Consider the following 15,431-nt stretch of genomic DNA (forward strand, 5'->3'; position numbering starts at 1 on the left):
GTTACAGCAAGGAGTGGAGGGTATGTTGTCGATTAAGTTTATCCCTTTCCTGGCTTCAAGAAGAAAACTTTTTTCCTTACACAAACTGATTAGAATAATTAATAAGTCAACATCCTCTCCAACAACGACAACGTTCTCATTAGTGCTAGCCAATGACAGGGCATCTGTCACTATCAATGTGTCCCCATTTTCAGATGTTGTTTCCAAGATATTTTTTAAGAGATCATCTTACTTGTTATCATGGAAATAAGTCTTTCCTTGTTATTAGGGTTGGCTAGGAGATTTTTTTTCGTTGTGGTTGGGGTCATAGTTTCATCGAAGAGAATGTCTACAGAAATAGTTGTTATTGCTCTTTTCAGTCGTTTGGAACTTTTTGTTCCACCTTGCACAACAATTCAGGGTAGCCGTCAAAAACAACTTGTCTGAGCCCTCTATTTGGTTATAATGTTGTAAGTGTATCTGTTACATATTTTAGAAAAAGGTTGATGATGTGGCCATAACCTTTGTGTAGTAGGAACCCACCATCAGTAACATACTGCACTTGACTATGGAAGTGCTTGTTTTCAATGGGGACAAGTGCTTTAGACCTATAAAGATTGGATTTGGTTCCTTGCGCAAACCTTTATTATCAAACAATGAGAAAGAGTATGGACCCAGGTCGTAGGATAAGACGTGTTTTAGTTTTTCATCAGAATTCTTAGCGACGCTGATACGTTGAAACAATGTGGTGGGGTTTACGGGTAGGAATTCCCTACTTTCATCGCGTTGTTTATTATGGCAAGTGACTGGACACGGTCTGCTCGTTTGAGTTTGACGTTACCAAAGTTAAAGTTATCTACAACTCTTTCAATGTCTTTCATCCTTTTTATTAAACACTACAGCAGTCAACCCCTTGGCCAGCAACATCCCTGTGCTGAGAGAAAATAAATTGGGGTTTTGTGGGAACGGGAAATGTTCCAGCAGCCAGTCATACATCTTGGCAGAGGTATATCAAGTGTGTTTCAGTTCATTATCATGAATAAATAGTTAAACCTAATGTAAAACCTTTGTAAAACGGTTAGGGTTATTTTCATTTTTTGTTCTTCTGACCAATTTTAGCGTGCTCTAGTGGCGTAACAGTTCGGCATAGAAACAATTATTATATAGGAAAAAAAGGATGGATGGAATGCCAACCTTCAATTGAACCCGAAGAGAGTGATTTACATGATCCTACCAACCAACCTATTTCTATTAATGAGGTTATTACTATTATAAAAAAAAAGATTGTCACCATTTTCTCCAATTTAATTTTAAAAGACGGATATTTCTTTAAGGTGGAGGCTAGTGGTCAGTGGACCTACTAGTTTGTTTATTTTTAAGTGTTTTAGATTATTATCATGAATAAATAGTTAAAATTATCGAAACATGGGTTGTTTCCATGGAAACCTAATGTAAAACGGCAGCATTTAGCGATTGTTTTAATTTTTTGTTCTTCTGGCCATTTTTAGCCTGCTCTAGTGGCGTAACGGTTCGTCATAGAAACAAATATTATATAGGAAACTTGTAGTAATTTATTTCCTCTTTAATTTTACAAAACAAGTTCTTCTCAAAAACAAATACCGAGATTTTTTCCAAAAACCTAAAAAAGTGCCCAAATTTTTAGGTTTTTTTACAAAATAAACATTGTTCCGGGTATAATATCTGTAAGCAAACCTCATATTCGTGTTCAGCGACCCAAAAAAACATAAAAAAGTGATGATTAGGACTGTACCTAAACTTTCCGCTAACTTTCCTAATATGCCTAGACTAAAGTTATTCCACTAAAAAGCGCCAAGGCATAATGTTTTAGGGAGTGTGAGAACTAATCCAACAGTGCTTAGGCTGTAAAGATTGGCTCATAAAGAATAAGAATTTTGTGTTTTTGTGAGATCGTGTTTATTAATTTTATTATAATTTATGGTTGCATTGTTGGGCCGCACCGTGCGATGCGTTTTCGTTACGGCGTGGTCTTAGTTGTTTTATAGATGCACATAAAAATGAAAAATATTTTAGGCATTTACAGGCAGATTTTTCAATTTCGTTAGTAGTTAATAGGATTGAATTAGTGATAACATTTCATGATAAAATACGTCATTTTATAGTCGTTTTAATAAAATCACTAGTTTTGTTCATTAAAAGATAAAACACCATAATTGTTTGCAATCAGTGAGTGGATAATGCAGAGTAAATGTAATGTAGAAGCACTCTCCTGGAGACGGACAACGAATAAATTACATTATGAACAAACTTTCTGCTAGAGAGCTCTTGTTGATTTTTCATAGTTACACAACCAACATTTAATATAATAAAATTCAAAAAAAGCATTCTTAATTTAAAATTGACTTACCTAAAACTGGATCAAAGCTAACACGAAAAGAAGATTTTTTTGGAATAGTATTTAATGAGTTTAAGTAGGTGAGTCGGTGGCTCAGTTGGTAGCGTCACGGACTCTGGGCCCAAGGCAGCGATGTCGTGGGTTCGGATCCTGGTTACTGCCACGATCATTTTATCAGTAGAGTTTACCTTTGTACTGTACCGGCTCACCTCTTGCTTTGCTGGATACGTTCCACACACAGATCTGTAGTCTATGTGGACAGGCAAATGCAAGGTTAAAAGATGCCGCCAACCCCTTTCAAAAAAAATAAATAAAAACAAATTGTTATAGTCAAAATTAAATTAAATTTAAAAAGATTATCAAGCAATTGATTTTAAACCTAAATTAACCCCCTTTACAACAATGGAATATTCTAATGTGTTATTCTTTTAAGAAAAAAAGTTTCCGCAATATTGATCTCAGTACAATTCTCAACCTTTACTAATGGAAACGTAAAATATTAAATCAAAATCAAGTTATTTAGCAAATAGTGTCGTAATTTAATAGTTGTCGTTAGTTCAAATTAGTAACTGTCATTTAGTCAACACATTTAGATTCTGAACTGAATACTATTTCCTTATACATTGAAATAGTCACATAACACCAAATGTCATACACGATCTGGCCTGCAGCCAGAGGAGGTGATGCGTGTTTCAAGCTATTAACCTTAAACATACCACACGGCCTGGCTCAGTCATGTACAAACCAACCCTTGACATTTATAAAATGCACACAATGTAAGCCTACAAACCTATGCAGGTTAGTAGCATGTTAGTACAGTATTTGTGTTTGGTTTTGTGCGTTTTAATCGTGCTATCAAGTTTATGTTCTATAAACCAAAAACTTAACTACTGACGGTAATATTGCAAGTGATTAAAAGCGTTTAATATATTGACATAGGTAATACATAGTTAATTATTTTTTATATCCTTAACCAAACCATTGTATAAATAATAGTTGGGAGTATATTCAACAGTAATTATTGATTATAGTTGAATATAAAGGAGTTAAACGAACAGTACAGAAGTACGAACCCAAAAAATAAAAAAAAATGTGGCAGTTTCTTTGCTTCTAAAAAACCCAACACATGTAGGATAAAAAATGTATAGTAAAGCCGACATACTTAATATGATTTTGTTAGCATTAAAATTATTTTTTGTGTACTGGAGCCACCTTTAAAATAAAATAAAAACTAATCTTGCAATCCCAGGCTCTAATTTGATGCTGGATGGATCTGTTGACAGAAACTCTCTGCAGCTTACTATTGTGGAAAAGTATTATCTGGATAACATACTTTCTAACTGTTAAAAGTGAAAGTGTCAAGTGACCAATAAATTTTTTTATACCAAAATAGTGCATTTCATGAACCTGTTTCACTGATATGTATTGATCATCACTCTCATTCTACACGAAGCGGCATTGTCAGCCTCTTAATTTCTTGCTACTCTCGATCAACATGTTCGTTATTTTTTTACACTCAAAATAGATTTTAGGAAATTAATTCTTTTTTACAAATATAATTTTAACTTATGATATTACATGCAAAAACTTTTTCTCCTCGCCATACCAACCTAAATTGCCTCTTACTACTATAATATTTGCAATATACTAAATATAACTAAACTAGCCTAACTGAAAATGTAAATTAAAAAAAAGTTAGCCAGCTGATGGATTAAACAAATGGTTTAGATTAATGATCGTTTAATTGTTAATTGTTTAAATAAAAAAATTAAATTGTTTACTCAACAGAAGTCGTAGAGACGTAGGGAATGAACTGTGTAATTTTCAATATTGTATGCTTTTCAATAATTGATAATACTTGAGAATTTTGTTTTCAGAAGTCTTTTATGATGAAAACCGTGCTGAAAATCTTTGGCATTGTTAAAAGCATTATTAGACATGGGATTGTACAAGAACTTCAAGGCAAGTAAAGGTGGTGAAATATAATGAAGTATGACAAGGTAATATAAGGCATTATATGTTCAGCATCGTTAGCCTTAAATTAATAATTACTACCTTAACTAAAAATTCTATTATACTTACTAGATATTTAATCTTGGTTAGTCTAAGTCAATAGATAATTAATTGTATTACAGAGAGTTATGCCTAACTAGAGGTCGTCCAGTGGTCGAAAACTCAACCATAAACATGTACAGTTGGATTTTTTTTAGCTAGAAGCGGTTGAGGTATGGTGGAATATCTTTGCGGATGAACCTTTTTGGCTGTAGGTTGTAGTGAGTGCGATCCATCGATGTATATAACCTTTGACTAAGTCAATGATATAACCTAACATCGATGGTGTTAGGTTAATGGCTATATACATTGGTGGTGCGATCATGTGTTCAATGTTCACATGTCAATTTTTGAGGTCAAATCAAAACAAACATACTGGCATGTTGTCAATTGTGAGGGACAATGTGTTGTGTAACGAAAGAAATTTAATTTAAGATCAAATAAATGAATTTAGTATATATCATCGTCTGATTTTAGAACACATTAAGTATTTAGGCTACTGCATTTTATAAATCTAACTAGAGCTAGATTGTAGACAATTTGAACTTTAATATTCCATGTGCTTTCTGTAATTTTTTTGTTACTACAGTTTACTAATGGGGAGCACTACAAGCCTAATACATTGCAGAGTTTGGTGTTACACCATTCAAACGTCTTGAACACCTTAGGTGTAAATGCACTTTTTTAGATGTATTGTTAAAAATAGAAAAACATTTTCACTGATAACTATACGATTGTCTGTTTTAAAGGAACGGGTTTTAAGGAGAAAAAAAACATGTAAACACAGTTTTAGGTCTCTGCATTATTTAATTTTAATTTATACATTCAAATTGCTTAAGATTTATTTCATTTACAAAATACACCAAGAACTTTATATACATTGCATTATATACAGTTATATGACATATCTAATAAAATAAAATAAAATATGTATCAATTCGATGTCGTAATATGGATGAACATTTTGATTTCTATTAGTATTAATTAGTACTAAGTCTGTCTATTTAAGAGAACATCCATCGAACATCCCTACAAACAACAATTTCAAACTAGTATCCTTGGTAAATAATACGAAGTAGAATGTGTTATTCCAGATCTTCGTTTAAGCTTTAACCTAATTTGTTTATATCCATTACATATAATCAGCAATTATTGTAAGAATATTTGAAGAAAACTTGTATTTTAATACACACAATTTTTTAAATGATATCGACGCTATTAAAGACCTATTAATAAATTATTCTTTAGGCTATACGAAACCAAAACTGACTTTTAGAACATTTAGTGTTACACTTTTTTTAAGAATCTAATCCCTTTTGGAAAGAGTAATTTTTATTTATTTTCGTGTAAAACTGTTTTTATCCAAGCCAACATAGTTGAAATCAACTCTAGTAGTCTTGTGTATAAAAATAATAGCTATATAAATTTATAAAATTGAAGCAATTCCTAGTGATTGTTTATTGTATTTGTTTCACAAAAGGTCTCATTATCTTGTACATCATCACATGGAAAATAACATCAATGAAACTAGACCGACAGAATACAGTATTGTTAAGGGAAATGAAAATATCGTACTTTGTGTAGGTCCTAAGTGAAGCTGATTCTTTGTGCTTGCAGCTTGAGAAGTTATACAGTAAACGTAAAAATTAAGGTCTTTTGTTGTTTAAGTTAAAAGGTAAAAATTATAATACATTATATGTTTAAACAATCAAAACAATTTAGAATTTACAAGTGTTTCAAATATTTTTTTTTATTGTAGGTAATTAATAAGTTTTATTTTTGTACTATGTTGTTTTCTCATGATTACAAATAATATCTAACTGAACTAAAACAAGGTTCTACAAAGACTAGGATAAATAATATTAACTGACACAATAATTACGACGGACGAGTCTAAAACACATCATATTATTGCTTATCGTACATTATCGTATATTATTACAAAATTACATTTTACATTTTTGAAATTTAATTAATGACGGAACTTAACATCAAGCACATTTTAACTATAATGCCCTCTTTAAAATTCATTATATGTAAGAAATGCTAAACAGCATGTATCTTTTCCTGGTACAGTAGTCGAACCTCTTAAATTTAAAACTTGACTAGAAATAAACGTGGAATACTTTTAATTAGGTAGACATGGTGTAATTGTAATAAAAAACACGAAATCATAGTGTTTCACTTTGTAAACATCTAACAACGTTGCATTACTTTATGAAAGAATTTGAACATGAATAGAGTTGATATGGGTTACATTAAACTGATAAAAAACATCGATCATTATTTGTGTTTTCTTGTAATATTCTCATAGGCCGTAAGTTTTACGAGTAATATAATCTTAATTCACATTCAACATTATAGTCTATGTACAATCGACACATTTACAACATATTTTACATTTATTTACGCGTCGTCTCAATGTCTTACAGCAAGTCCGAACGTGTCTGGCACTGTACATCATAGAAACGACTCAGTTCCTTTCCTGTCTTCCGGGCCGACCTCGTCCGCCAGCTGGTGCTCTGTTACTCGATCAGGGCTTCCTCCAACCACACAGTACTGGTGCTGGGGTTCGGGGTCCCCGTACTGAGAGTGGTAGAATTCCTCACGCATCATGTGGTTCAGAGAGCCACACCGGAAGTACAGAATTTGTTGGAAGGGTCTCCGGAAGTCTCGGTTGAGAGTGGCGTAGATGACGGGGTTGAGGAGGGAGTTGGCGTAGCCTAGCCACAGGAAGAGGCTGGAGAGAGAGGAAGGGATAGCATCTGGATCAGACAAGAAGGGTCGCACCAGGGCCAACACAAAGAATGGAAGCCAACAGATGGTGAATGCACTCATGATGATGCCCAGCGTGGTGGACGCCTTGCGTTCCTTGGCCAGCTGGAACCGGAGCTTCTTGGTGTGCGCTACTGAGCCTCCGTTGGTGGTAGGATCACCCACCTCTCCTCCTCCACCACGCCGTCCTCGCCGTGCAGCGCCCTGGACCAACATCAACAAGTGATTATGAACAAGACTACTATGCAAGCGTTTAAAAATCTACTTCGATTTAAAAAAATACAAACAACGTGGCATTTTTTTCACCTAAATTCATTTGCAAAACAGCTCATTTCTCAACATTTAATTTGCCCAGTACTTTCGTCATTAAGTTTACTCAGTTCAGGAGATAACTAAAAAAGGACAGGTTTATTGTGACTTACTAATCAACAAGAGTTGGGTGGTATAAAGAAAAGATAGAGTTTCAAAACTTAGTACATTGTTAATGGGCATTAAAATCAATTTAACACATTATTCAGAGATGCGCTACCAACTCAGGGTGAAGGTTTATTAGGAGTAATAAGAAAATCTTAAATATGAGCATAGGTTGATATGCACATCAAATAAAAGTCCTTTGTTGGTAAAATACATTTCTGCAAACCCAAACTCAAACGAACAATTGAGAGAAAAATTACAGCTGTTCAAACATGTATTGAATTTGCATTTGACTGCAATACGCTACTGCCTAGCCCGCTAGAAGTCGGAATAAAATCATAAACGTACGAATAGGTCAATTGCACATCGAATTAAAGGTCTTAGTTAGTAGAATACAATTCAGGAAATTTTAGCATAAAAGAACAATTGAGTAAAAAATTGCAACCGTTCAAACCTTCAAAATGACAGATTCAAGATATTTTTGAATGAGTGCCATTTTTGACTCGGTTTTCCGTTTGAGCTAAATTCTATGGTGTTGTATTCTACTAGTAAAAAGACGTTTATTTTGATGTGCTTTGAGATAAAACATGAATGTACTCATATGTGAATTGTAGCTAAATTACTTTCAATATTTATTAATTACTGTATTTTCAAAAAGAATATTTAAATTTAATGAAATATAAATTAGTGAAGAAGAAAAACTATATTCAAAAATAATATTCTAAAATTAAATGGTGTCTAGGTAGGAAATATTTCTTTTGTACTGTCCAGTGTCCAGGTGTGAAGTAATTGTTGGAAGGAAAGAAAGAAAAGGAAGAAAATGTGCTGGTGGTGGAAGATATAGAGAGAGATGGAATGGGAGCCAAGTCTCCAGTGATTTAAATATTCAAAAGTTAAAATTAACATTCAGAATACAAATAAATATTGAATATAAAGAGACATAAAGAAAGAAGAAAATCACTATTCAACAAAATTGGTAATATCAACCTCAATTACCACTTTAAAAAAACTCATCATCAATTTTCAACCACCACATTGTGAATTGACTAAATTCAAGTGACTTTCAAATTAAGAACTTATAGCCTAAATTTTTTTATTCTCAATATTAGCCTATCTCATATTATTTAGCCTATTTTAGTACTGTATAAATTAAGTTAATTAGCCTATCAGAATTTCATACCCGGCACGAACCAACCCCTAGATTTAAGATAATTTGCTCTCCAAATTGTTATCTAGCCTAGCCCATCAAAAACCTAGACCAAAATATATTTCACTGTCATAGCCTAGCCCAATGAGATTGTTAATAGCTATAGAACCTAAATATATTTTATTGTAACTTTATGGGAATTTTATTATCTATTTTAAGTAAATTCATATTTTGAAATTCATTAATAAAGAGGAGTAGGTTGCAAAATGGCGTCACAACGAGTGGGCTATTGAAAATTCTGATCTAGGCCTAACCTACGATTAACCTACACAATTTAAGATAGGCCCTAGTAACCAAATTAACACACAACTAACAAACCTTCAAATACACAAATAAAAAATATATACAACAACACAGGGAATAATCATTTAATCAATATGAGTGACGATGACAAAAGGTACAATTTACGACCAAAGCCGAAGTTATCGTGGAAGGCAGCCGAAAATAATTTGCCTTACAATACCGACAGTGAATCAGACCCAGACGATAATTGTGGCGAATTAGCAAATGCTAATAAGCAAGATAATTTTGTGAACACCGTAAACAACATACAATCAAACGACATGAACACACAGCACAACGAAGGACACGATCTACAAGAACACAGTCATACACAAAGCGTCACTACTAGAACTAGAACAGACAACACAGCAGACGCACAAGACAACGCCGCCATGACATCCGCATCGAATTCACACCAGCCAATGGGAACACAGGGAATGGTGGAACGAGAACTGGACACAGCAGAAGGACTTGACATAGAGGATAAGAAGAACGGCGGAGATGAATCGTCACAACAACAGACAGACAAATCAGCTGATGTGAGTGACGTCACCATGAAAGCCACCACACTGACATCGAATGAACATACGACTGGAGTCACAGACATCGCATCACTGCCTCTAACAGCTGCGAGTGAAATAAATATGAATGATTCTATTCTTCAATTAATGCGAATGGTTCAACAGAATAATGCATTAATAATTTCACAACACGACACATTAAAATTAGAAATGCAATCTGAAATGTCAGAAATAAAATTACAAAATGATAATTTAAAATCAGAAATTCAGCGTGAAATTAAACAGTGCCAGATTTCCCTTGAAGAAAAAATCACCTCTGTTAAAACTAACCAAGAAAACATGCGTAAGGAAATGGATCAGATACAAATAACTCAGATTCAAAATTCCAAAGAGATCCTTACAATGAAAGAAACGTTTAAAGCGGAAATATATGAATGTGATACCAAAATACGTGAAAATTTAATCCAAGACTTAGAAGAACAAAAATCCGAAATGAAGTCCATGATAATCCAAAATAATTCTCAAACTCTTGAAAAAGTGAATATGGAAATACAAAAACAAAAATATGATATTCATTCACAGATAAACCAATTCAGGTTGGAACATGAACAACTTATAACAGCAAAATCAAAACAAAATGCCCATGAAATACAAAATTCACTGATCGTTATTAAAAATCAAGGTCAAGAAATTTCAGCTATCCAACAGAATCTACAAAAACAAAGTGAGGAGATTATTAAAATAAAACAAAATATCACTAAACATGGACAAGTAACATCGTCCCCTCAACATATCTATGTTACATGTAACGGAAACTCCGGAATCGTGTCAGATATGACATTACCAAAATTCAATGGTAGAGGACATAACCCTAAAGAGTTCATTGCCAAATTATTTAAATATTACAAGAAAAGTCTCCTTAAAAAGAATCCAAACGATGACGATGTTGAATTTTTAACTGCCGTTATTGAAAATAGCCTAGAAAATCACGCTGCACGTTGGTTTAACCTAGTGAAACGTGACGTAAGTAATTGGGAATGTTTCCAAAACATGTTCGAAAGCAAATACTGGAATAAAGACACACAACGAGGAATCAGACAAAGACTGGAATCTGAAAAATATCGTAACAATGGTAATCTCTCACGATCTGAATATTTTGTCGAACGTGTCCTCACACTACAATCATTGACACCACCCCTTGATGAAGAAGAAATAGTGGATTGCCTGTGCGAACATTTCGAAGAACTAATCCAGAATGCACGACGAGTACAAAATATAACTACTATCCAAGGGTTTGAAGCCTTACTTTTACGGGAAGACATCAAAGATCAACAGAAGGAAAATCAACATAAACCATACATCTCAAACTTACATCAAAATCCGCAAAACAAATTCAACGAGCAATCACGAAGAAATGAAGATTATAATGATCCACATAAGAAAGAATGGAGGGGATCAGATTCAAATCGAAACCGTTACGATAATAGAGCCTATGTTCCAAAGAACCAATACTACCGGACAGCACCTCAACCAAATGATCACCCTTATAATAGATATAACGACCGTAGGACAAATAATTATCAACCACCAGCGAATAACCAGACAAGTTCCAAACCCAATTACCACGTTAATCAAAATGACGGAAGGCGATATCCTACCCATGAACAAAAACAAATATGCCACATGACTATCGAACGAAGTCCAAATCAACCAAATATTTCCCCAACAACTCCTAACGAATATAAGGAGCCTTTAAACTGTTAGGCACTGTCGATAATAGTTGCCTACAATCAACATCAGAATCTAAATTAAATGAACAAAGATCTTCAGTGCCAAATATTAACAAAATCGGATTAAGTAGGCAAATTAATAATTATAAACCAAATGACGAAGACGCTCAAACTATATGTAATATCTATTGTGACCGAGAATTCCTACTTACAGAAGAACCAAGTCTTAATGAACAATGCTCATTAAAACAAATTCCAATTCATTATCCAGAAATCAAAATTAAAATTAATAATATTTCTGTAAATGCTCTTATTGATACAGGTTCAAACGTAACGTGTATGTCTGAAAATTGGTACTCTGAGAACCAAATAAACATTGGCCGTCATGAACAACTACCAGTTGTTGGTACAAGTATTAAAACCGCTGTAAATGATAAATCAAAGAAAATATCAAAAATAATAATGCTGCCAATCACCATAGATGATCAAATCACGAACATTCAAATGTTGATTGTACCAAATTTAGTAAGACCTATTATATTCGGAATGGACGCGTTAAGCTTATGGAAAACTGTTATGGATTTCAATCAAGAACAAATAATAATAAATATAAATGATTCACAGAAAATATTAAAGTTTGACAAAGTTAGTACAGAAGGGATATTATGTCATATAATAAAAGAAAAGCGTAATAAAATAGCCAACAACCATAACAAATCACATCCAACTTATTTTCATCCAGGTGATTTAGTACTCATAAGAAATCATCCTCTTTCAAATTTAGCGCAAGGCGAGACTGCCAAACTATTTGAAGTGTATGAAGGACCATTCAAGATTAGCAGAGTGTTAGGATCATCGACATACTTCATTAGTAGTTTAGAAAACCCAGAAGAATTCGGTCCATACCACATTTCTTCAATCAAGAAGTATTTTCCCCTCGTGAACAACTAAAATGTTTAATTCCCTTTCCTGTTCTCTGAAAATCAAGTGCATAAACAATCTTTCAGTGAAAATGACCGTATTGTTTAAAAGACAATTATAGTGCTCAAGATAAACTTTTATAAAAGATGAGAGGACTGTGTGTTCAGTGGTGATAGACTGATAGACAATAGGAAACGGTTAATTCCCACACACTCACACATCACAAATATATAGACACAAAACCACTTTATGCTTTCCACTGTTTCTGTTCTTTACTACTGTTTGTTTGTAATAATAATATTATTAATCATGTTTTGTTGTGTTAACGTCCCATGTTATGTTTTATCAGGTTATATTTATGTTTTCAATGTTTGTTTTTATTCTAGATAAAAAAAGGTTCTGTTTATGTAAATTAGTTAAGTTGTCATACATTCATTCATTATCTTATCGAAATAATGTTCTGTTGATTCATCACCATACCATCATTTCTGAGGGGATATTGAGATAAAACATGAATGTACTCATATGTGAATTGTAGCTAAATTACTTTCAATATTTATTAATTACTGTATTTTCAAAAAGAATATTTAAATTTAATGAAATATAAATTAGTGAAGAAGAAAAACTATATTCAAAAATAATATTCTAAAATTAAATGGTGTCTAGGTAGGAAATATTTCTTTTGTACTGTCCAGTGTCCAGGTGTGAAGTAATTGTTGGAAGGAAAGAAAGAAAAGGAAGAAAATGTGCTGGTGGTGGAAGATATAGAGAGAGATGGAATGGGAGCCAAGTCTCCAGTGATTTAAATATTCAAAAGTAAAAATTAACATTCAGAATACAAATAAATATTGAATATAAAGAGACATAAAGAAAGAAGAAAATCACTATTCAACAAAATTGGTAATATCAACCTCAATTAACACTTTAAAAAAACTCATCATCAATTTTCAACCACCACATTGTGAATTGACTAAATTCAAGTGACTTTCAAATTAAGAACTTATAGCCTAAATTTTTTTATTCTCATTATTAGCCTATGTCATTTTATTTAGCCTATTTTAGTACTGTATAAATTAAGTTAATTAGCCTATCAGAATTTCATACCCGGCACGAACCAACCCCTAGATTTAAGATAATTTGCTCTCCAAATTGTTATCTAGCCTAGCCCATCAAAAACCTAGACCAAAATATATTTCACTGTCATAGCCTAGCCCAATGAGATTGTTAATAGCTATAGAACCTAAATATATTTTATTGTAACTTTATGGGAATTTTATTATCTATTTTAAGTAAATTCATATTTTGAAATCCATTTATAAAGAGGAGTAGGTTGCAGCTTATCAACCTATGTTTACATTTAGGATTTTCTTCTCACTCCCAACGGGCCACTCCCTTGAAGAAGTAGAGCATCACTGAATAATGTGTTAAAATGAATTTCTTTCCCAGTAACTGTGTACCAAGTTTTTGAAGCTCTATCTTTAAAACGTTTTGTAATATTTCACTTTCCTGTGATTTTTCCCACTCTATACGTATCATATTTTATATACTGTTATATGCGCAGTGTTAATGTATGTAGCCTTCAAAATGTTGTAAATAATCTATTTCTGGCCTAAAACATTATTGACGTCAGCCACGGCCTCAGTAAAATTCGCATTTCACTACACAACTCATTTGAATATTTTAATATTTAATATTGACCTTATGGGTTGCCAAGTAACTATGTTGGTTGAACAAATTAACAAAGAAAACGTAAACAAAAGACTTGTAACATGCGTTTTTAACAATCCATTCACAACATTCTAGCAAATTATAATATAAAGTACAAAGGGGAAATCATGAGTTGTTATTATTGAGCAAATATTACAATGAAGATTAATACGATCAAATACTGATTATTTTCTTGACTATCTCCTACTAAAACTTAATCCGCGAAGTATTGAGCCAAACTTTGGTTTACAGTGGAATATTTAAAAACATTATATTCATTTTATGTAAATTTCAAAAGAATAGTGTAAATACGTGCTTCTTGTAATGGAAAAATGTTGTGGCAACAACATTTTTGGACAAAAAAAAGCTATTGACACAAGTTCTTTATATTCAACATCTTTCGGAGGCTAACAACAACAAAGTAAATTAAATGTTAAAAAGATTTTTAATTGGCTTTTTAAATGTAAACTAGCTTCCAAGACAATGTTTATTCGAGTATAGGCTATTAATTGCAAACGAGTGATTTTTACTATCGACTGTAAAATAAATTAATATGTTTTGGATTGCAAGGTTAAAGTTTCATAATTGTTTTTGAAATTAAAATTCAACTGAAACTTAAATAATAAAGGTAAAAATGTGTTGTAAATAAAACGTGATTTTCCTTCGTATAGCTTTTACAATCGAAATAAACTAAACCAAGCCATTGCTCCGACCCCGATACTATTTTATAAAGAAACGTAATTAACAGAATTTTAGTTCAAAAATTAAGTAGCTGTTCATTGATAAAGTTGATCAACAGTGTGTAAGTGGAGGGTACTTGTAATCTCGTACTTGAAATTGCCAATACATTATGTCATTGCGTTTAACATGTGCACGTGCACTTAGACTCAATATCAGTTCAGCCATCAAACATACTGACCCGAATGTTGTAAGTATGTTTATTGAGCACAGTAATGTTTTTACAATATTGCAATTTTTTTTGGTTTACATAAAAAAAAAACTGTAGAAAAGATATAATAAGCAATAAGTGATCAAATTGCACTCTCAGCAAGCCTCTTGTGTCAATATTTTCCCTCACACTAGTAATTTGCTCACTAGGCGCAAAATAACTACCATAGGTTATTTCTGTAGGTTATTTCTGTTATTCTATGAATAACTACCATATTTATGTCCTCGGCATCATGGATTTCAACCCTTCTTAATGAACAATAATTTTACTAATTAAATGTTATCTACTATGTTCTTAAATTTATATTAAAAGACTTGTTAAAAAAGTTTATTAATCAATTATTTTCATTGCAAACATCAACACTTTTGACTTTTGAGAAAATGTTGCACAAGCCCTAAAAGTGCATAAGTGCATTTCCTTATAACTGAGTATAACATTTCGCACACACTTGTGTCCGTCGAATGTTGGATTCAATTTAATTAATAAAACAAAACAAAAATATGTTACTGGGCGCTATACG

At 32.5% G+C, this 15,431-nt stretch overlaps 1 protein-coding gene across 3 annotated transcripts in view; it reads right to left on the reverse strand.

Moving 5' to 3' along the window:
- Positions 1-5,210: 5,210 nt before the first annotated feature.
- The window catches only part of LOC128982760 (5-hydroxytryptamine receptor 1), a 165,804-nt gene continuing 155,583 nt past the window's right edge, over positions 5,211-15,431 (reverse strand). For all 3 annotated transcript variants that reach the window (XM_054401720.1, XM_054401721.1, XM_054401719.1), the window contains one exon: positions 5,211-7,384. In XM_054401720.1, coding sequence (XP_054257695.1) covers positions 6,866-7,384 — 519 coding nt within the window. In that variant the 3' untranslated portion in view covers positions 5,211-6,865. The remainder of the gene's footprint in view (positions 7,385-15,431) is intronic.

This window comes from Macrosteles quadrilineatus, unplaced genomic scaffold (genome assembly GCF_028750875.1).
Source record: "Macrosteles quadrilineatus isolate MER2022 unplaced genomic scaffold, UCM_ALF_1.0 Scaffold_1__1_contigs__length_201487025, whole genome shotgun sequence".
NCBI lineage: Eukaryota > Metazoa > Arthropoda > Insecta > Hemiptera > Cicadellidae > Macrosteles > Macrosteles quadrilineatus.